General features: G+C 40.5%; 3 protein-coding genes, 1 long non-coding RNA gene and 5 other non-coding genes across 9 annotated transcripts; 3 read left to right on the top strand and 6 right to left on the bottom strand.

The window, feature by feature from the left end:
• Window positions 1-188: 188 nt before the first annotated feature.
• Window positions 189-307, bottom strand: LOC120899215. Its single transcript, XR_005739020.1, has one exon. It is a non-coding gene; the product is annotated as a 5S ribosomal RNA (ribosomal RNA).
• A 382-nt stretch (window positions 308-689) lies between these two features.
• LOC120899216 lies at window positions 690-808 on the bottom strand. Its single transcript, XR_005739021.1, has one exon. It is a non-coding gene; the product is annotated as a 5S ribosomal RNA (ribosomal RNA).
• Window positions 809-1,189: 381 nt separating this feature from the next.
• On the bottom strand, window positions 1,190-1,308 carry LOC120899217. Its single transcript, XR_005739022.1, has one exon. It is a non-coding gene; the product is annotated as a 5S ribosomal RNA (ribosomal RNA).
• A 381-nt stretch (window positions 1,309-1,689) lies between these two features.
• On the bottom strand, window positions 1,690-1,808 carry LOC120899220. The gene has a single exon (XR_005739025.1). It is a non-coding gene; the product is annotated as a 5S ribosomal RNA (ribosomal RNA).
• Window positions 1,809-2,189: 381 nt separating this feature from the next.
• Window positions 2,190-2,308, bottom strand: LOC120899218. The gene has a single exon (XR_005739023.1). It is a non-coding gene; the product is annotated as a 5S ribosomal RNA (ribosomal RNA).
• Window positions 2,309-3,212: 904 nt separating this feature from the next.
• Window positions 3,213-4,685, top strand: LOC120896546. The gene is made up of 3 exons (XM_040300737.1): window positions 3,213-3,490; window positions 3,561-3,786; window positions 3,902-4,685. The coding sequence occupies exons 1-3, from the start codon at window positions 3,434-3,436 to the stop codon at window positions 4,549-4,551; spliced, it is 933 nt and encodes a 310-aa protein (XP_040156671.1). The 5' UTR covers window positions 3,213-3,433; the 3' UTR covers window positions 4,552-4,685.
• A 60-nt stretch (window positions 4,686-4,745) lies between these two features.
• Window positions 4,746-7,841, bottom strand: LOC120896545. Its single transcript, XM_040300735.1, has 8 exons — window positions 7,613-7,841; window positions 7,339-7,456; window positions 7,166-7,242; window positions 6,708-6,945; window positions 6,553-6,632; window positions 6,185-6,470; window positions 6,019-6,113; window positions 4,746-5,892 (listed from the first exon to the last, which is right to left on the bottom strand). Exons 1-8 carry the CDS (start codon window positions 7,652-7,654, stop codon window positions 5,401-5,403), a joined length of 1,428 nt encoding a protein of 475 aa, XP_040156669.1. The 5' UTR covers window positions 7,655-7,841; the 3' UTR covers window positions 4,746-5,400.
• A 1,188-nt stretch (window positions 7,842-9,029) lies between these two features.
• Window positions 9,030-9,876, top strand: LOC120894743. The gene is made up of 2 exons (XR_005738225.1): window positions 9,030-9,459; window positions 9,523-9,876. It is a non-coding gene; the product is annotated as an uncharacterized LOC120894743 (long non-coding RNA).
• Window positions 9,877-11,224: 1,348 nt separating this feature from the next.
• LOC120897544 (T-complex protein 11-like protein 2) lies at window positions 11,225-13,097 on the top strand. Its single transcript, XM_040302518.1, has 2 exons — window positions 11,225-11,395; window positions 11,454-13,097. Exons 1-2 carry the CDS (start codon window positions 11,379-11,381, stop codon window positions 12,931-12,933), a joined length of 1,497 nt encoding a protein of 498 aa, XP_040158452.1. The 5' UTR covers window positions 11,225-11,378; the 3' UTR covers window positions 12,934-13,097.
• Window positions 13,098-22,657: the final 9,560 nt, after the last annotated feature.

Raw genomic sequence — 22,657 nt, forward strand, 5'->3', positions numbered from 1 at the left:
ACTCCAACATATGCTACGAAGGGCTATAAATAGAACAACATCGCCCTTCGAGGAAGCATTAGAAGAAGGAAAGAATTCATCCAAAAGGAACTTTTTCACAGCGTACTGGGATGACCACAAGGACGATGGATACATTCCATGCGACCAAACACATCCCCGATGAGGCTGAGAAAAGCAAAAGGTGAAGATGCCAACGACACATGGTTTTCCCAAGTGGTCACCCACCTAAGTACTAGCCATGCCCGATGTTGCTTAACTTCGGTGATCGGACGAGAACCGGTGTTTTCAACATGGTATGGTCGTTGACAACCATGCCCGCCGCTAACACGCAACATAAACCAACGTCACACCGCCGTCTAACGTTCAAATCTAATGTGGAATTCATCTTTTCTGCAGCCTCCACAGGTCACAGGGCTCAAGCTTCAGTGCTTTTCACACAATAAAACACATTTTCAATAGTGATTGTTTGAGAAAAAGTATGTTCGACCACAGTTCCCCCACTCCAACATATGCTACGCAGGGCTATAAATAGAACAACATCGCCCTTCGAGGGAAGCGTTAGAAGAAGGAAACAATTCATCCAAAAAGAACTTTTTCACAGCGTACTGGGATGACCACAAGGACGATGGATACATTCCATGCGACCAAACACATCCCCGATGAGGCTGAGAAAAGCAAAAAGGTGAAGATGCCAACGACACATGGTTTTCCCAAGTGGTCACCCACCTAAGTACTAGCCATGCCCGATGTTGCTTAACTTCGGTGATCGGACGAGAACCGGTGTTTTCAACATGGTATGGTCGTTGACAACCATGCCCGCCGCCAACACGCAACATAAACCAACGTCACACCGCCGTCTAACGTTCAAATCTAATGTGGAATTCATCTTTTCTGCAGCCTCAACAGGTCACAGGGCTCAAGCTACAATGCTTTTCACACAACAAAACACATTTTCAATAGTGGTTGTTTGAGAAAAAGTATGTTCGACCACAGTTCCCCCACTCCAACATATGCTACCGAGGGCTATAAATAGAACAACATCGCCCTTTGAGGAAAGCGTTAGAAGAAGGAAACAATTCATCCAAAAAGAACTTTTTCACAGCGTACTGGGATGACCACAAGGACGATGGATACATTCCATGCGACCAAACACATCCCCGATGAGGCTGAGAAAAGCAAAAGGTGAAGATGCCAACGACACATGGTTTTCCCAAGTGGTCACCCACCTAAGTACTAGCCATGCCCGATGTTGCTTAACTTCGGTGATCGGACGAGAACCGGTGTTTTCAACATGGTATGGTCGTTGACAACCATGCCCGCCGCTAACACGCAACATAAACCAACGTCACACCGCCGTCTAACGTTCAAATCTAATGTGGAATTAATCTTTTCTGCAGCCTCCACAAGTCACAGGACACAAGCTTCAGTGCTTTTCACACAATAAAACACATCTTCCAGAGTGGTTGTTTGAGAAAAAGTATGTTCGACCACAGTTCCCCCACTCCAACATATGCTACGAAGGGCTATAAATAGAACAACATCGCCCTTCGAGGGAAGCGTTAGAAAGAGGAACAATTCATCCAAAAGGAACTTTTTCACAGCGTACTGGGATGACCACAAGGACGATGGATACATTCCATGCGACCAAACACATCCCCGATGAGGCTGAGAAAAGCAAAAAGGTGAAGATGCCAACGACACATGGTTTTCCCAAGTGGTCACCTACCTAAGTACTAGCCATGCCCGATGTTGCTTAACTTCGGTGATCGGACGAGAACCGGTGTTTTCAACATGGTATGGTCGTTGACAACCATGCCCGCCGCTAACACGCAACATAAACCAACGTCACACCGCCGTCTAACGTTCAAATCTAATGTGGAATTCATCTTTTCTGCAGCCTCAACAGGTCACAGGGCTCAAGCTACAATGCTTTTCACACAATAAAACACATTTTCAATAGTGGTTGTTTGAGAAAAAGTATGTTCGACCACAGTTCCCCCACTCCAACATATGCTACCGAGGGCTATAAATAGAACAACATCGCCCTTTGAGGAAAGCGTTAGAAGAAGGAAACAATTCATCCAAAAAGAACTTTTTCACAGCGTACTGGGATGACCACAAGGACGATGGATACATTCCATGCGACCAAACACATCCCCGATGAGGCTGAGAAAAGCAAAAGGTGAAGATGCCAACGACACATGGTTTTCCCAAGTGGTCACCCACCTAAGTACTAGCCATGCCCGATGTTGCTTAACTTCGGTGATCGGACGAGAACCGGTGTTTTCAACATGGTATGGTCGTTGACAACCATGCCCGCCGCTAACACGCAACATAAACCAACGTCACACCGCCGTCTAACGTTCAAATCTAATGTGGAATTCATCTTTTCTGCAGCCTCAACAGGTCACAGGGCTCAAGCTACAATGCTTTTCACACAATAAAACACATTTTCAATAGTGGTTGTTTGAGAAAAAGTATGTTCGACCACAGTTCCCCCACTCCAACATATGCTACGAAGGGCTATAAATAGAACAACATCGCCCTTCGAGGGAAGCGTTAGAAGAAGGAAAGAATTCATCCAAAAGGAACTTTTTCACAGCGTACTGAGATGACCACAAGGACGATGGATACATTCCATGCGACCAAACACATCCCCGATGAGGCTGAGAAAAGCAAAAACACGCAACATAAACTAACGTCACAAGGCCGTTCATCTGCCTGATTCATTTGGAATTAGAACATTAGATTAGAGCAGGTTGGTTTTAAAGCGCCATCTATCCGACATTCTGAGAAACGTTTTGCATGGTTTGTGTCTCCGATGGTTGTCCGGTGAAAAAACTATTGAAGATGTCAACGTGTGATTATACAGTTAGTTCCCGAGTTACGCGGCTCTTGATATTCGCGGATTTGGTGATACGCGGTTTTCTTAATTTTACAGTTCATTGGTCAAAATCAGTAATATTTGCTCCAAGAATTGACGAATGCAAAATAAACAGTTTTACTTTAAACACATTCGCTTCACTGAAACATCAGATAGATTTAAAAAAATGTACATGAATCGTATCAAGTGGATGATTAAGTGTTTAAAAGTACTAAAGTTAATGTATTGGTCATGTGTGTTTAGCAGAAAAACGTGATATTCGACTTACGTTGAAGCCCCGGGAACGCATAAACAGCGTATGTAGAGAGTAGACTGTAAGGAACTGTCAATGAGCGTGGATCATTGTTTACCGAATGGTTTTGTTTATGTTTGCTGAAATTTGTCGCATTTTTCTAGCGTTGTTTCGGGGAGGACGCCGGATTAATCGGATAGTTATATACAAATTGACTTGAGTTTTACAATCAGTTTAAGTGGCATACGTACGACTGGAAGTAGAATTAACAACAGAAGTCTTCCTCGGGTTCTAGGAAAGCTACACTTGCTTTAGTGATGGATCGGCAACGAAAGAAGCGTGTTGCTGCCGCGAAGCAAACAACGGAGAACGTGGTAAGATTTCCTATAAAAATTCCTCAGAACTTGCTTGTTCTGGAATAACGTTATCATGACATTCTTGCAGCGCGACCACCAGGAAGAGATGGAATACGACAGCGAGGATACGATGATTGAGTTTATCAAGGTGGAATGCGGCACGAACCAAGATGGTGATCCGTTCATCAGCAACGTTGAAATAGATGATAACGAGCTATTTCAGGACGGCATGTTTGAGGAGGTGAGTGTGCGTAAAAAACCTCACACGAAGCAAACACCGAACATTGAGGATAAAACAGGACGCAACCGAGCAAGTAAGTGCAGGGGTAAATTAAAGTTTCCAAAGCTTTATGATGCCTTTCTGAGCGTACAATGATTGTATGTAAATGCTGTGGAATATGCTGCTTACATTCGCCTATTATTTTTCAGCATTAAGAGAAAAGGTGCCATTTAAATCCACAACACCGTCAACGGCAACAAACTGCACGGAAGCACCGGCCGCAAATGAATCGCTCATAAGCTTATTCTCCAAGACCGATCAAAGGCTGCTGGGCATAGAGACCAGTCTGTTGGAAATAAATAGCAAGCTGGATAAGATTGGCGATCAGTTCCAGTCGATATTGAACAACGCCGACTCGACCGAGCAAAAGAAGCCCATGTACGTTGACATCGATTTCGAAAAGATCGACAGCTTAGAGCAGCTGGAAACGTTTAACGACGAGCTGGCCAAGCCGGAATACGAGGAGAAGATAAGACAGTGGCTCGAGAGCAACATAATTGATATGATGTGTGATAACCGAATGTCGGATGCGATAGATATGCTGTTTACGAGACGATTTCTCACCTGTTGCAGCTGGACAGGGATCGGTAAGGGTGCGCAGAAGATCGCCATGATGCAGATGACAAATGTGACGAAATTGTTCCAGCGCATTGGCACTACCTCGCTGACTGTGGTTAATAATAAGCGTGTGGCAATCTTCTTTATGAAAAAGCTAAAGAATGCAACCAAGAGAGCACAGGTAAAGGGCGTACGGCAGAGCACCTGTCGAGCGATGGCATCTGCCTCTTTGGAGTGTTAGTGAGGACCGGGATGGACGTATTACTTTGAACAACGCCGAGTTGGGTTTTTTTACTTAAAACAGACTAATTAAAAAGAATTTGAATTAAGACATGTTAAATGTAATAATGCTACGAATAAATCGTGTGAATTTATCGAAAGTGCAATTCGAATATTATGCAAAGAAATTCTTTCAAATTAAATAAATAGTTTCCATTTGTATCAAAAACTAATTAGATATTTCAATCAGTTATACTTTTTCAACTCGTACAGCCAATGGTGCTTCATATGTGCCTAACAGTTTTCTTTTCTTTCATTTACGTTCGATAATTAACTATTTCGTCGGTTTATAAAGACATATGTTAATACAAACAAAGTTACAGGTAGTCCCCGAGTTACACGGTATTTCTTATACGCGGATTTATAAATTTGACAGTTCTTAGAGCAAATTGTACTGATTTGACACATCAATTGTCAAATGACAAATAATTTCTCTTTTGATCGAATGTTTAAACCCATTTTTAATGGTTTAAAACTGTTATATTCAGTCAGAATCATTCCTATTAATTAATTAAGTGACTAAAACTACCTCTTATTTGCAAAATTACACGATGTTTTGGCTTAAAATCACGAGATTCGATTTACGCAGAAATTATTAACCGTGCATCTCGAGGACCGCCTGTATTCGAATAGAATGAACTAAAAACTGAGAACTTATTAAACTCTCTTAACCGAGAACGATTATACAACAGACCTGAAGACAGATATACTCAACAACTTATTTTTTTAAAGAAATCTGTCAAATTATGCATATTTACAGAATAAAAACCTTCCCGTTCACCAGAAAAGTTAGTTCGTTGATACCATTTAACTAAAATAATTGCTCCTCATCATCTGTCTCAGCTTCACCCTGCAAACTTTCTTTCGTTACGTCCGGGAACTTTTGCAGCTCGCGCAAGCAGTTCAGCAGCACAGTTTCAATTTCCTTAAAATCTCTTTGCCGCTTCCGCCCCAGAACCGACCCCAGATGATCGAGCAGCCCACTGTACGGCGATGCTTTCGTCTGCGCTATTTGGTCCGTAATTTTGGACAGATTACGAAAGGTACGTATAATGAACGGTTCCACCTTGCAGTTCGTAACGTACGACACCGGTCGTATCGATTCAGGTTTTGGGATTGGACTGGAGGTGGGGGGCGGTGTGGTGGATGTGCAGGGGGTTAATCGAGGCACTTTTTCTGGGGTACGTATCGGGCTTGAGTGGCGTCGTTTGTATTCACGACTTACAGTTGGACCTTCGATCGGCACGGGCGGCGTTGGTACGACAGCAACTTGCATACTGGGTTGCTTTACACTTATTTCCGGCTATAATTTGATAAGAATGAAGCCATGCACATTTAGATTCTTACGCACCATCGTTTCCAACCTTCCGTTAGCTTCCGTTAGTAATATTAACCGGCAAAAGGGAAAAATAAATAACACGATACTCACTGTTGCTGCAGGCTGCTCATCAGCATTGCAGTAATTCTTGCGAATAAACTGCATCGCCTCGTACGCAAACCACGTTGGTTGATATTCCTCGCCAGCTGCAAAATGAAGCGCCAACAAACTATTACCGCAATCTTGCTAACAAAATCGAGATAAATGTACTACGTACCCGCTGACATCGCTTTCACTTTTCTGAGATTATTTCGAAGCTGTACCCTCAGGTGTTGCCATTTGCGTTTCATATCTGCAATTGGGAGATGCAAACGTTGTTCCAGCGTTTTCCACGCCCGGTACTGTACCGCTGCATTTTTGTAGTACTGATGCGTTTTATCCCACAGTGCGGGCCTCTGCTGTATATGCCTGATAAGCTCAAGGATGACTTCACGCGCATCGGTATCATCAGGATATCCGCCGGAGGGATCTTGCACCGAAGCAGCAGCTGTACTTGGATTATCCTGGTCAACGATAAATGATATGGCAGTAAATTTACTATAATTAGTATTGTATTCGCTAATTTACGTAGCACGAGATACTCACAGAATTTGGAATATCGCCATCGCGAAGAAACTTCATCGCCTCGTACGCAAACCATGTTGGCTGGTAGTCGGGTTCAGCATCTTAAAATACATTCATAGTTCATTATTGCTTCTTTTCATCGATTTTACTTTCCTACTTTACAAAAGTGCATTTACCTGATCCATTCAATCTTTTGTTTCGTACCTTCGAATGGTTTGAACGAAACTGAGTGCGCAACATTTTCCACTTTTCCTTCAGATTTTCTACCGGCACACCAAACTGCGCCGCAATCGTGTTCCATGCTTGCTGCTGTACACACAAGTCTCGGTAGCCCGGTGCGTCTTGCTTCCACAGCTCCGGCATACTTCTTACGGTGTTAATGAGCGTCAGCACGACCTCTTCCTTTAGCTTTATCTGCAAGAAGGGTAAACAGTACAGTAATAGTGAGAAAACAATTTGCCCAAAAACAGCGAGTAATAGTCATGAGGTTGCAATGGTTTTCCCCTATTCATTCGGACATAAGGGAAGTGCCGAAAAGCAACGTTACCTCCAAGGAAGGTGGGAACCACTGCCCTGAAGTCCAAATGTTACTGTACTTTTTACATCATAGAAAGCCATACATTGCCATACATACCGATCGCTTCAACTTGGATACTTTTGGTTGTTCGTGACTTTTTTCATTTATGGGCTGTGAACCAGTGGTGCTTGCCTCTAAAAGGTACAGAAAAGTGAAGAATATGTTTGTTTTCGTGGGATTATTTCACAGGAGATACAGGAATGATGACAGCATTATTTCAATTCGCTTACCACTAGAGACGTAATCTGGCATAATAACTTCTTCGTAAAAGATATCTTCATCGTCCGAATTTGATATTTGTTCTACCTTGACGAATTCAACATTCTCGTTTTCATTGTCGGGAAAGTCCTTTAATCGGAATGAAAGTACAATTAGAATTTGAAATGACAAACACTACCACGAGAGCAGCAATAATCAATACGGACAAAATGACGCTGGCACACACAACACTGCCGGGGATTCGATCCGATACAGCAGTGAATGTGTTAACAAAGGTCTACTTACCAAGAATTCGGACATCATACTGCTATCGTCGTATTCATCCATTTTCTTCTATAATGCTTCCGTCCTGTGAACGGAAACGTACCTTCTAATGTAAAACCTTCGACGAAACTTAACGCAATCGTGAAGCAGGGTATGTATAAGGTAACCTTTAGTTCGTTAAAACTTCTTAAAATGGTAGAAAAGCGAACAGTTTAATATCGCTTCCCTACGCGACGTTATCGTCAACAGAGTTTGTAAACAATGATGGACGCGCTCGAAAGAGAATGACAGTTTGGCAAATGACAGCTTCTTGGTTTGTAATAGTTTTATCACCGGGCAACAACTCTAATGTGGCGGGAAATTTTCACACCATCCTTGGCACGTGTTGTTATAAATATGAATAGTATTTTAAGGTTTATGATCCTAGAACATCAAAAGTAGACATTTATTTATTATTTTATTAATTTAGGCATATTGTATTCTGATTATTTGTTCATTAAATCATTATGCATTGAATTTGGCCTTGTTTGAAATAGTTAAATCGTTATGTCGTATAAAACGTTAAGGTAAACAGTATTAAAGTAATATTAATTTATTAAGAATTATTAGTGAAGTGTGACGTAGCCAGTAGTCGTGATTAGATATCTCCATTACGAGATCTAACCAGTAAGGAACACAGTACAATTCACTCCAAGGCTTAAGAAGCGAATGAGGTTAAATGGCTTAAATTCTTTATAATAATAATAAATAATAATAATCATAATAATAATAATAATAATAATAATAATAATATTAATAATAATAATAATAATAATAATAATAATAATAATAATAATAATAATAATAATAATAATAATAATAATAGAAACTATGACTAGCCAAATTTGTGAAAAAAAAAATTGAAAATAAATATTCAATTTGCATGTTCAAAGGAATAGGAATAGGAAAGTTCTAACTAACAAAAACGATTCCTCCCAAAGATCAACAAGAAATACAGGTGCAATAATAGGACACCCTTTATTTTGTTTTACCCCGGCAGTATTGTAACATTAAATCATATTCACTTTTTATTATTAAAAATTTTGGTTATAACTTAAATTGAAAATTCCTAATTTTGACCTTCTCAAGCAACTTATTATTGGTTTAATATAAAGCATCTTGGAATACAAAACGATCAAAAACAGGTAATTCTGAATGACAGAGCAATAGCAACTTCATCCGTTTTATTTTTCTGCTTTTCAGCTTTTCCCTCTTCAAAATGCTTGTCCCTTTAAATTTCAATAACATTAAAAGTTTACAAAAAAATACGGTTGATGCGTTGATTACTCACCACTGTGCTGACAACAAAATGCGACCCAATAAAAGCAAACTATGTTGAAGGTCAATTAGAAAAAAAAAGTGTAAAAACATAGTAACGCTCACACAGCCCGACACCTGATTCATTCATCAAACAGCGAAGTGAAGCACATTTGCGTACGTTGTTAGCATGAGTGTGAAATAAGAACAACCTTCTTATCAGGGCGCCTAGGAAGCACCAGGCACAGAAGAACATCCAAGAACCATCTCGAAATATCGCCTTGAAAAAGGCCGTTGCCGTCCGAATTGATTGATTCCAAAAATAATCAGTCTAGCCCTGGAGCTGCTCACTGATAGTTGGTTCTGCCGTTTGTGATCGATGTGTAACGTGTCTGATCGGTACGAAAAATGCCATCCATTGCCATTCTGTTGCTAATCGTTTGCGGCTTACTCTCACACTGGGACTTCCTGCTTGCGCAAGAAGTATCGTTTGCATGGAGTGTATTGAACTGGAATGAGCCCTTTTACGCTGGTGGAGTGCGAGATGAATTAATAAAGTTTGATTTCTATAGGTAAGTAGATAAAGTTTTGAGACGAAAATTGAGTTCTGACCATAATTCGCGTTTCGTGTTCAGCCATCTTTAGGCACCACCATGCAACTAGCCATTATCACTGAACTTTTGCGATGAGAAGATATCTAGCTGAAGCTGCACAAACATGAAGACCAAATCGTTGCAAATAGCAGATAAACGATGTACAGGACCAGTGAAACTAATCAAACAACAACGAAAAATGGATTGTAAAATATGGAAAAGTTACTTAAATAGACAAAAACGTGCTTATCAGTGAAGGACTTAGAGACGAATAAGGCCAATAGGCTAAAAATCTCTACAAAAAAAACAACATCCAACAAATTAAAAAAAAAGTGAAAGACTGCAGCAAAATATGACGACTGAATAAAACCCATAGTACAAACCTCTTGTAACAAATCAATAATTTGTTCGATTTATTGAGCACTTTTATCTCGGGTGCACAGACGTTAACACAGTAATGAAAGGGACTCATGTGCATCGACTCAAATGTATTAAAAGCTTTGATCCATAATTATAAAATATTAGCACGGGCACGGTTTAACCTAATCTGCTTTAGCTCAGCCGCACGAATGAGTCTGCTCCCATCATGTGTGTTGTAATACTGCACTCTATCTCTCTCGCTCTCTCTCTCTATCTCTCTCTCTCTCTCGCTCTCTCTCTCTCTCTCTCTCTCTCTCTCTCTCTCTTATTCACTCTTTCTCAATCCTCTGGTCAGCGACCCTCTAACTCACGCACATCCTTCCACTCACAGAACATATGGAAACAGTTGACTACTATCGCTGAGTGGCACATCCTGGTGGAAAGAATGGATAAGTCAGGTTGGACCATAACCATTACCATTTTCTTGGGAAAATAATTTAGTCTTGAAGGACTTAGGCAGGTCTAGTAGTACACTCGTCAACTCGTAACAACTTAACAACATGCCCGTCATGAGTTCAAGCCCCACCTGCTACCAAAACACAAACTTAATTGTTCTACATCTTCTCTTTTGATACTTTTAGCAGCATGAATCAAGGGATTTTTCGCTTAATTAACATTATGTCATTCTCTTATTCTGTAAAGGGCTTTTCCGATTCTCACGCCCCTTCAAATTAAATTTCAAGCAATTGATAGCCTGGTGGCTAGCATTATTGTAGTTTAATGCAGAAGTTTTGTTCCCGTTCTGCTCATCAAACTGTTCACTGTTTACATAGTTGATAATAATTACTAAGTGTACTTGTTATTCGGTTCATCATTCATATCAGCTGCCGTTGTTCAAGATAGAAAGGGATTTTGAAATCTTTATTACATGAATTCTAATTCACTGTCAATGAAACCCCGATCAGGACCCAAATCGGATCTAAATAAAATTGCAAGAAATTACCATCCAAGTGTATTTGACTAAACAATCACCTTTTACATATCGTTTGAGGATAAGGAATCTTCACCGTAACAGTGCAATTTTGAAATGCCTTTATAATGTCTGACGGATTTGTTGGCAGTCGGTCAAACAAAGAAAATCTTGAGTTCATTTAGCTTTATCCGTTGACCTGTAGTGGGAAGGAGACTTGCATTCATAGTTTCTTGACCAATGTTTAGAATGTTGTTATATTTTCGATATAAACAACAAAAAATTAACAACAAAGTTTGATGAGGCTCATCTAGGAATCGGTAGAGTAATGGAGCATCGGTATGGCTACAGATAAATTGATAGGTCTAGTTAGCCAGGCGATCTCTCTCTTTTTCTATCTCTCTCCCTCTTTGACAGTTCAACGTTGCCGGACATGCTAGAACATGCCGCTAGCGTACATCTTCGGAAATTTGAAGCATTCAAATTAATTTTATTTGAGATTACTAGTTACTAGTTACGAATTCGTATAAAACATCAACTTTATGTTTCTAAATTGTATAGTTCCAGTATGACACATCCTACCGGGTAAGCATGTCGATTCAGTACATTTCTCAACATGCTGACACAGATGCTCTGTTTTCAGTTTGTATAATCGTAAGAAGAGTCTTCCTGTTGGAGAGGAAAACAAAAACCACGTCCTCCGTCTATTGGCCGACCTTTTGGAAAGGGCAAGCCTTAGTACGAACAACGCAAAAAACATAGGATTCATTATTCGGTCAAAACGTAATGAGCCGGAAAAATTCGTTGCCGTGTGTGAGTTGGAACGCGTGCTGGACGACAAGGATCTCTTGCACGAGTTGGCCATGAACTACAAATTCCATGATAGATCCACAGCTCCTGATTCGTTTATTACCCAGTTCACTAAGCTGGCGAAAGATGCCTACTGGAATCGAATGCAAGATGAGCTGTCGCTTAAACCTCCCAGCTACAATATGGTGATTCAGCTGATTCGGGATATAAAGCAGTCATTTAAATCCTTGCTGCGAGGAAAAAATGATCGTGCATTGTATACGGTTACCTTGTTGCTGGATGAAAAGCAGTTGATGCGTGACAGTGTACAGGTACGCAACGCTACTGTTCTTAATGAATTTCGTCTCATAATCACCAACCTCATGGGAATGGTCTGTTGCCCGGCACGTGATGAAGAAATCATGAAACTGAAAAGAGAAACTGAACCCATTGCCCAGCTGCGCGGAATAATGGAGGTGCTGGAGAAAATGAAGTATGAAATGGCCAACTATTTGCTCGCATCCACACGTCCTACCATCATGCACTACTCCATCAACTATGAGCGAGAAAAGTTTAGCGAAATGAGGGCGACATTTGGTCGTAAAAAGTTCCCAAACACTATGGCGTGGTTAAAGCGCACACTTTCTTCCATCAACCGCACTCACAGTGGCGTTGTGGTGGGCGATGCGTCTTGCTCTAAGAATTTCCAAACAGTTAAGCTGATCGATATTCACATGCCGGAATATTTTGTCGAACCGTACCAAGAGTTGATCCAAATTGAGAAACGATATCCGTTGCCGGAGCTGCTAGAGATCGATGCTGGACGTTTGGTACAACTGAAAGAACAAATGTTTCGCTTGTGTGCTTGTGCCGCCAGTATGCAGATCACGTTCAAATCTGTACCAAGTATGGTCACTCATCCGAGGCGTCAACATTTAGCTGCTCAACTGACCATCGCGAGCACAAACTTCCCTGTGAAATACAACCAGAGTGAAATGCTAAAGAACATTTGTTCATGTGTCCTTGCTAGTATCACAGAACATTCGCAGGAATCGAATGGGCCGCTGATTACTGAAAACAAGAAGATTTCCCTGCACGCTCAAATAGTCAGCATTAACTGCCGCACTTCGGCTTACTCCTCAGTAAGAGTGCAACTAATGGCATATTTGAAGCACCTGCTACTTATCGAAAATAGACAACATGTTTCATTTCCAGTTGAGTTCCAAGATTATCGCGAGCAGACGATTGAACTAGCTAGACAATTTATTATTCTTGTCACCTTTAACTTTAGCGTATACGGTTCGTTCTACTTGAAGGCTGTGAACGAGGGATAACAGGCCGGAGTAAACCTATTTATGTATACCTATGACCGCACAAGAAATTACAACTGTTTTCAAAATTACATTACATTGTTACAAAGTTTTACATTGAAATCATGAAGAATAAATTAAGAAATTGTTAAGAATTGAAATAAGAATAAAATGAGGAAATTTTTTAAGTGAAATTGAGATTTCTTAAAAACATCATCGTTTCGATGGCAGGGATGTCAAATTCATTTGAACGCGCTGGTCTAAATGCTAACATAAATAGAGGGTACTCTGTCAACTCAAAGACAAAGATAGATAGATGAGAGGACAATAGATCAGCGTCATGTTGTCGTTATGTCTTACAGGGTTTTCTGTTGCTTTTATGCAGAGTCGAGCTAATTCATTTTCTATTAAGTATACTTCTTTGGTTAATTGAATAAAGTAATGTGTAGTAGCAAATTTGAGTAATAGCCACAGAGAATCGTTTCTATAGCAACTTAAATACGCTTTAATTTTACATTCTAATGTAAATATACATTAAACTTGTAGTTGTCAATATAATGCGTTGACCTATCATTCACATTTATCATTCATTGTAAATGCGTATACACTGACGCAAAAGATACTGACAATTTTATTTTTACTGTGAGTGACCAGCCCGTCCCACGATCATGTACGCGGACCAAACGACAGATTTAGCTTAGACGTAAGCCGTGGAAAACATACCGTACACAAGAAGAGAAACAAAAACGGAATCCCTTTTCCACGGAATGGCACACACTCGCGAATACAGCCGAGCCACCGAGAATGCGCCCCAGGTAAACTCCACTTCGTAAGGGTTATTACTTCACGAGTGGCCACTTAGCTATTTAATTTTGTTTCCATTTATTCAATTCGCATTTACAGGCCGTGCGGGCCACGCTCGTTCTGATGGGGGGACGCAACTTCGCGAACCCCTCCAGCGCGTCCGCTTCGGCCCTCCTACCGAGGGCAAGTACCGAGCTAGCCGGTAGCATCGTAGTCAGAGTACCGGCACTGTGCTGGGAAGGATTATCGGCCCGGTTTGGCTCGTTTTAAGGGCCACCCTGTGGAGATGTTCCTTTGCAGCAGTAGCACCAGTGCCCTGTCGTGGCCAACCGACCGAACGGGTGACTGCTGCATCGTCGTTATTATTATTTTTTGCCATTTATTACATTGCCACGATGGTTTGTTTGTGTACGAGCGTCGCAGCTTTGTTTTGGTGGCTTTTTTACCACTCTTTATCGCAAGTGTGACGAAACAGTGTAGTGGAGTGCATCTTAAGGATGGGCGAAGGACAATGGATGCAGGATGGTTATGAAACTGTATCCAAAACCACTCTAGCTAGATTATGACTATTTCATGTTCTAACCGACAAGGGATGAAAAAAAACACAGAAAACAATTGTGACAGCTGTTAGCTTTTTTGGATTTTGTTGCAAGCAGTTTAGCTCTACTTGCTCAGCAGACAAGACATCCTGACACTGACGATGGTTAGAAAACAACGATGAGTAGCCAAAGTGAAACACAACATCACACTATCTCCAAACTTTCTCTTCTGCTTCTAAAACATTTTTTTGTAAGCGCTACTTCAGCTAGGTAATATTCTAAATTGCTTGCAGTGGAATAACTTTAGTTTCTTAGATATTTTTAGATGATAATTGTGTTTGTGTAAAGTCTTCAGAACGTGCAAGTTTTATCTAATAAATGTGAATTTTCCAACAAATTACAATTCCCCTGTAATATGTTGGAAATGGTATGATAGCATTTTATTTCAAAGAGCTATTCTAGTAGTTTTATTCAGCCCGATGAGACAGCGTAGGTCATTACGCCTGAAACGAATAACAAAACGAAGAAGTATGTAATGAGGCGGTAGCTTTGCATAACTTCGCAAACGATATCAACAAAGGAATGTTTTTTACACTCGTTACGAACACAATGAAATGAAAGTATCGTACATTAAATGGTAAACAATAAAATGCATTTGAAATAAGATGGATTTGAATTGTAATATTCATACATTTGTTGTACAACGCATTGGCTCAATAAGGCTGAGTAGCTGTCAATAAATTCATAACTTTATAGCAATCATTTAATGAATATTCCTGAAAAGAAAATAAATAACACATATGTGATCATCTAGAATAATCCTTAAAATACTACAAATACCAGCTTACCCCTTTTTCAAAGCAACTGAATCTAAACGATATAAACACCGTATGAAAGTTTATGACACTTTCTATTACCTGTACCATGGGGCGACTGTCTCTCTATTGACAGTGCACACCATTTCCCAAATCCCATCTAATTACAAATCATTCCCGTGCAAAACCAACGACCCACTTTTGCGACACGGAAACTTAAAACGGTAATTATAATTTCCCACTCTTTTGACCCAAAACTGTTTCCAACTCACAATGCTGGAATACACAGACGTACACACGAACAGGAGTTCATCATAATCACCTCTCCCATTCGACAGCTATTCAGCTCTAAGCCCGGCGGCTATGTTTGGTTTCTAATGCAATGTTTACCCACATTTCTCGTATTAGCACTTCAAGAACCAGCCCGCTCTCTGTCTCTCTTTCGCTCTGTCCTTTTCTTAGTGAAGAATGGCATGGATTGCCCATCTGGAGGTTGAAGGATCCCTTTCTTCTTTTTTTTTAGATGTCGTACAGACGATCCCCTGCTGGGTGCTTCGAGATCCTTTGAGGAGACCTCCTTCCAGTGTGCCAGTGTTCGAGCGGGAAGATGTGTTCCTTTCCAACTCAATCCGTTACGAGTACAGCCCGGTTCCGTTTCCGAAGCTAAACCGAATTTAATTGTAGCAAAAATCGTGTAACAACAATTGTTGCTAAAGAGGAATGGGTGAAGTGTTTTTGATCCGATCCTGGATTGGATTTGGCCGTAAGGCAGGCATGTCGCCGGGTGGTCTCGCATGCCAACCAGCCAACCGGCCAGGCTTTAATTATAATACACCGCAGTTTAATGTACCAGTTCAAAACACGTTTGTATTTGTTTAATGAGGGAATGATTCTGGGGGTCTAGATGTAGACGCAATAAAATATTCCTTATCTTATCCGCAATTATTTCAACAAGGACACATTTCAGAAATTGTTTAAGATATTTATAAATATTGTTTTTTTATTAATACAAGTTTGTAATACACAGTACAGCAAACTACACGCATTTTATAAACTACAAAAAGAAAACAGTAAAACTAATAATTCATTTTAAATAAACTAATAAACTTTGCAGAACAATTTTGCCAAAATCAAACCATCGCTTTTCGGTGCCTAATCCTTGGTGCAAATAAATATTTCGAATCACCAAATCGAAGCTGCCAGCACGATAATCCTCAACCAAAAGCCACCGAAAGGTCCACCGGGTCCAAAGCCAAACGAGATAAAGACGGAAATGGTCACCAAAACTCCAAAGACAGTTGGACAGTTCAACATGCAACCCATGACCGGCAAAGCTATGGGCGCGTACGGTGTGCAAACAGTATTAAACCGCCACCATTAAATCCCCTCAAGAAAAAGCCGGAAAATATTGTCAACCAACCGGTGTCAGCGGGAGGGCCGGCACATCCTTGCGCGGCGGCCCCGTTTGGAAGGTTCTTACATCCCGTCAAGCAGCAGCGTCGGCAGATTACGGTTGATTAATTTCAATCCACCGAACGATCGAGCGATTATTAATACGAAACCCTCCGCTTTGAGATGGTCACATTTCCGCACATCTTGCAATGAAAAATCCATCCGGCTGGTAAAAATGGTTCCATTCTAAAGAGGCTTTATGTGTATGTTTTGTTATGCTTCCGCTACATGCTTGAGCTGCTTGTCTTGCTCCTTCTGCTTCTCTAAGTTACCTCGTGCGCTAATCGGTAACAGCCACGATTAAACTGTGACTGTGACAAATGCAATTCAAAGTTGTAGCGTTTTTATTTGTGAATTTATGAAGCAAATCTCAAGCTCAAGTTCGTCCACAAAGCGGAAATAACAGATTGTGCGTGTTCGTTCGCCTTCCTGCCGCACCACGGGACATTTCATAAGCACACGCCGTTTGAATCGTTGTTATTCTCATTCTTTGCAGCACGGTCCTTTAACGGTAAGATTACGACGATCGACAAGGGATGGTCGGGGTTTTGTAGCCATGTAAGCAAATTGCACGGCACCGCCCAAGCAATCGTTTCGCAAACAACAGTATCAATTTCGCAACGGGCAATTGAAGCTGGATAAAGTTCCGTCGTTTTCGTCAAGGACTGCACTAAACGTGCAGCGTACGTGGGTACTTTAAGAGGGCGTTACGGCGATCCCAGAAACGATCGAATCTCAGCTCCTGCCCAAAACGCAGATAATTGGCTGAGGTTGGAAGCTGATACTTTTAACGTTCCCCCCGGTGTCCTTTTCGAGGTCAATATGGAAGGAAGAGAACGAAATTTGCCGTGCGTTAAAAGGACATGCATAAATCTGTGCAGCGGCAAGGATCCATTACACAAAGCTGGTCTTCCAAGTTGGCGATTGCACTCTGGGACAGTTTCAGCTGCTTTTGGAACATGAAATTCACACCCTGTTCAGATGCAATCGCATTGGTTCATCAGGCGCGCAAGTCTTTTGAGCAACCGCAATCCGATGCTAATTCAAACAAATCGTAAATCATTCCGACATTTCCAACTATTTCCCTCCAACGTACACTCGCAGCCGGAACCACAAATCACATCAACACCCAAACGAGGAAAAAATATACCCCGAAAAAAAAACAACAAGCGACCGAGGTACAAGAATTGCGGTCACAATAATGAAATTAATATTCCACCAGCGCGTTATTGATAAGCAACCGTGAGGTGAAATGAAGCTACCCGTACGAACGACTATCGGCAGCCCTCACATTAAAAGGGGTGGCGAGTGTATTGTAACGGGGACGTGCGTCAGGTGCGAAAGTTCGCAGGATAAATTACAATAAATATCCATATTAATAAAAACCAAATTAAACGACATCTTTTCCCCGAGTGTGTGTGGTGCATGGGGTGATAAAAGGGGATCGCGTATCGATCGGTGGTGATTAATGATGGAGTGCGGTTATCGATGTTGGTTTCGATAAAGATCTCTTTGTCGGTACGGTTGGCGTTCAATTGGCTACAAATATGCGAGTTTGTATGTTTCAAGAGCTTTTTTAGTTGAGGGAAGAAGATAAATAGAGCAGTATAATTATTTTTTTTCCAAGTATTCCAATCTCGATAGTAAATTTGAATTTGCTGCGTGAAATCTATTATTGCAGATTAATAATTGTGTAGCATAGTTCAGCAGTTCCCATTATTTTTATATTGTGAGGAAGTTATCATAATTATACGACATATTTGATAAATGTAGGATAATGTATATCTGCACGGTCTTGTAATTGTAATTGTCTGAGCTGACCTAATCGAAAATACGACTGCAAAAAGTGAAAGTCCTCGGTCACAATTTAAACTTTCGAGCATAAATCTATTAGTATCTGCTAAACTATACATAAAAAAGTAATAATCTACCTATTGATTCATAGTTATAAGAGAAAGCTCGTTGCAGTGCTGTATATAATGCAAACTATATTATCTCATACTTTTTATCTCAAAATATATACCAATATAACCTATCTCAAGACATACGAGGCAATGTATTTGCTTGAATTCATATTTCTAACTGAATAATTCGTTTACCCAAAATGATCACTGTATGATAGGGATACTGTAAAATCTGATATATTGATTCGAGCAAAGTCATTGCAGTGTCCCATCTGCCTTTGTAGTGTACCAACGTAAGATAAGTTTTTAACCTTTTAATTTTAATTGTAATACAAACGGAGCTTGAATCTTTGCCCGGTTTACCTTTTTGCAAATTAAAAGTTTTAAATTTGGAACACTTTTTGTATTCAATATTTTGATTATTTGAATCTGCTGTAACAACTGACGTTGGGAAACTAATTAGCACGTAGCAGCATGTTATCAGCAGTATTCGATATAAATTAAATCTCCTTGAAGTCTAAGAAGAAGTCGTTATATGTGTTATCATATCACATCGTCTCTTTCTTGCCCTACCATGGAGATCGAGAGTCAATACCGTGGTACAAAGGAAGGCTCAAAATGTGAATAGAACCAGTTTGAGACGTCTGCATTATTGAAAAAAAAACAATAATAAAAACGTGATACATTGTTTTTAATACAATAGATAATCTGTTGAATATTCCTCTCATTCGCGAGATTTTGGTATCACAAATGATTTACAGTGGTTTGCTTATAATCTTTTTAAATAATAATCTCGCATAGCGCGTATTTCTACGTCATGGAAATCTAATATTTTGCATAAATAATAATTGCTAAGACAACTGAGTCATTGCGACCGATTTCACGTACTATACCCTTTAAATCTCTGTGAGTGCGGGCGTGAAAACTCACGCTTAGTACTCATCTACTACAGTCCCTAGTTTCTACGCATCCGCTACCCAGCTTCAATGGCAACAGTACACTCCAGCCCATTAGCGGCTAATTAGCCTTTGAAAGGCGGTAAATATACTTTTCATCGCTTTACAAACGTGTTAAGCCTACTTCAAGCTAGCACGCACGCCACAACCGTGCTGATGTACCGGCTTTCCTACCATTTCCAGAGAGGATACGCAAACCCGTAATACCATTAATGCGCCTAAACCTGTACCAAAACGCAAGTGCGCGACACCTTTCTAAAAAGCTAATTCCTTTTGTTTTGTGTTTTTTGTTCTTTTTCCACAAAACACACACACACACTCTCACAAGGCAAACTGGAATGGACCCACCCAAATCCACACAAAGCTACAAACGTAAAAGCCCTCGATCAATGATCCTTACGGCCTTGCAAAATGCAACCTCATGTACTTTCTTTCCTTAGGTACTGGTCTCTGAAGTTTTAAGATGTTGCCACCTAAAAAGGTGCCGAATGTCACACCACATAAGTACTTTCGGCTGAGTGCTCGGCGAGAAAATTCACACAAGTGCTACGCCAAAGACATCCTTTCTCTGAAGGCTTTCTTTTTTCTTTACGCTATGATAGCGTTTGTTTGGCGAGGGCTTGAGATGCATTGTACGCCTGTGAGCCAATAGTCTCACGAGTGCGTTTCTTGCTTTAAGAGGACGAGGAAGAGAAAAGCAAAGAACAACACACGCGGCCTAACACAATCCCGATGATCCCGTCCGATACAGGTACCGGGTGAAGGACCGGCAGGATGATCACGATCACCATTCACTACACTACTCTGGGCGCTGTCTGTCAACCGGCACGGGATTAGATCAACTCCACCGAGACGGTTTGTGGGAGAGATGCTTTCACCGTGCACTGGACCGTGAAATGATCCAGCAGCTATTGAACGGTCCGGCCTTAATGTCTTCACACCGTACCGCCACCCCTACGAGAACGAGAAATTTCGCACCTCGGCATGCGGCGATGTGGCTAATTGGCCGATGATCTGTTGCTGGTGTCTGGGATTAAACAGATAGAGCGAGAGAGCGAGAGAGAAAGAGAAGAAGAAAAATCATTTACACACTATTTTTGAAGGGGTATTACACACGTTTTGTTGCAAAAAGCGACAACTCGTTTAAAAACCGGGAAAAACACCCGAAAAGGTGACTACGCATGCTTTGACAGGTGACGATCGTGAGAATTTCAACTGGTGGAAAGCGATGTTATGGTTCATTACTTCAAATCGAGCAAAACTTATCAATCCGTTTGAAATATAATAAATCTTGTTTTTCATATTTTTTCTATGCTTTTTTTTTGTTACTCGTTTCTATGTAGTGTGTAATGCATTATTCTTCAGGCGTGTCAGAATATTGATGTCAATTTGAAAGAACTATAAACATATTGGTTAGTTGAAAAACTAACCAATAGTATTTTCAATTTGGATTTCAGAGACCAATAGTATTTCCCTATGAATCATTTAATATTAAATATCTCAAAAAGTTTGCACAATAAGTGAAGAAAACTTCGTTTGGTTGATTTGAGGCCATGTTTTCTTTTTCGTCTCTCGTAACAACGAATAAATTTAACTCCCTACGAGAAATGCAGAAGAGAAATTTTATCTAAATCACATTTGAATTAAAGTTATGTTACCACATCTGGTTGTAAGTCGTTTCAGTAGTGTCAGCAGTATAATTTAAAAATAGAATTTGGAATACAGCTAATGTATTCCAACTTCTTCTTCTTCTTCTTTGGCTCAATAACCGATGTCGGGTAAGGCCTGCCTGAACCCACTTATGGGTTTGGCTTTCAGTGACTAATTGATTCCCCCCATAGCAGGATAGTCAGTCCTACGTATGGCGGCGCGGTCTATTTGGGGATTGAACCCATGACGGGCATGTTGTTAAGTCGTACGAGTTGACGACTGTACTACGAGACCGGCTAATGTATTCCAACACAAAGGTTTTAATACTCATATGAACATACATGACTTAGGTTTAAAATCTTATGTCCCAAATTCATCACCACAAACGTCTCGAGAATCATTGTCGTGTGGTGTGCTGAAACAGATTTTGTGACAAGTGTGACCCTCAGCTTAATAAGGTTCTAGGTGGGGTTTTCTCCGGTAAGGTTATTTCTTCTTCTTCATATTTGGTGCTACAACCATTAACCAGCCAGTCAAATCAAGTCCAACCTATATTTGATATTGTAGGACAATGGTCTCCAACCTGTGGTCCGTGGCGTTAACAGAAGTGGTCTGCGCTGGAATTTATTTTTGAAAAAGAGAGCCTTATTTTTGAACTTATCGTGCATTTTTGTCCTCACCATTAATATTAAATTTTCAACAGGCATGTCCAGAATAAGATTAAGACATATTTTTGATCAAAAACTTTGAACTAAGTCTAAAATATGTATGCAATTAATGGATGTAGGCCGCAGCAAATTTATTTTCAAAGCCAAGTGGTCCTCGATCCTAAAAAGGTTGGGGAGCACTGTTGTAAGATATAAGACATTTTGATGGTGTACCTTCATTTTATGCGGTACAGTCGAATACAGCGTACATCATGAGCCGGATACATACAAGCTTTTAACATATGAGTGGTGTATTGTTAATTAATATTAGGACATTACAATAATGCCTTGAGCAAGCCTCGGTGTACTAGCAATATAAGTAACATTAATCGAAAAAATAGTAGAATTACACACAACAAAACAACCTGCTTCGCGTTAGGCAATTAAAATTAAATTTTTGTTAACATTTGCACACAAACGCTCGTCCAACTCGTCAATCCGAAACATCCCGAAACAAGTGAACAATCAATTCTTGGCCCTGCACATAAAGTACCCTTGAAACGCGTTCCCCAGAATGTGTAGATTTTTATTAATTTGCTCAATACCAAACAATTTCCATCGCTCTTTTCGAAATAAAAAAAAACTCTGATTCAAAAGTGCCCACTTTTACAGCTGTTCCCACTTTTTTTTATTTGCCATTCCAGGATTAGAATAAAAGTAGGGAATGGCTTAATACCTGTGCGCTGCTTTTTTCCGGGATGCGGGTTTCACCCCTTTTGCGAGACTGTGGTGCTCGAAACATAAATGTGTCGTGCGTTGTTTGTCCCCCTTTTAACTGCTCTCGGGATGAATGATCTCAACGGCACCACCGAAACACAATGGCATTTGGGAATTGTGCACAGGCACACACACACACACACGCACAGACTCAATAATCAATACACTCATCGTGCACCGTTCCTGGCGTGCGTGATTACATTG

This window comes from Anopheles arabiensis, chromosome 2 (assembly GCF_016920715.1).
Source record: "Anopheles arabiensis isolate DONGOLA chromosome 2, AaraD3, whole genome shotgun sequence".
NCBI lineage: Eukaryota > Metazoa > Arthropoda > Insecta > Diptera > Culicidae > Anopheles > Anopheles arabiensis.

What these genes read in the sequence shown, in the direction of transcription:
- LOC120896546 (XM_040300737.1), top strand. Translation starts at nt 3,434, where the DNA reads ATGGATCGGCAACGAAAGAAGCGTGTTGCTGCCGCGAAGCAAACAACG. An exon ending in AGCAAACAACGGAGAACGTG is followed by an intron (nt 3,491 to 3,560) that starts GTAAGATTTCCT and finishes ACATTCTTGCAG; the next exon opens with CGCGACCACCAGGAAGAGAT. An exon ending in AACAGGACGCAACCGAGCAA is followed by an intron (nt 3,787 to 3,901) that starts GTAAGTGCAGGG and finishes ATTATTTTTCAG; the next exon opens with CATTAAGAGAAAAGGTGCCA.
- LOC120896545 (XM_040300735.1), bottom strand. Translation starts at nt 7,654, where the DNA reads ATGGATGAATACGACGATAGCAGTATGATGTCCGAATTCTTG. An exon ending in ATGGCGATATTCCAAATTCT is followed by an intron (nt 6,471 to 6,552) that starts GTGAGTATCTCG and finishes ATCGTTGACCAG; the next exon opens with GATAATCCAAGTACAGCTGC. An exon ending in AGTGAAAGCGATGTCAGCGG is followed by an intron (nt 6,114 to 6,184) that starts GTACGTAGTACA and finishes TTCATTTTGCAG; the next exon opens with CTGGCGAGGAATATCAACCA.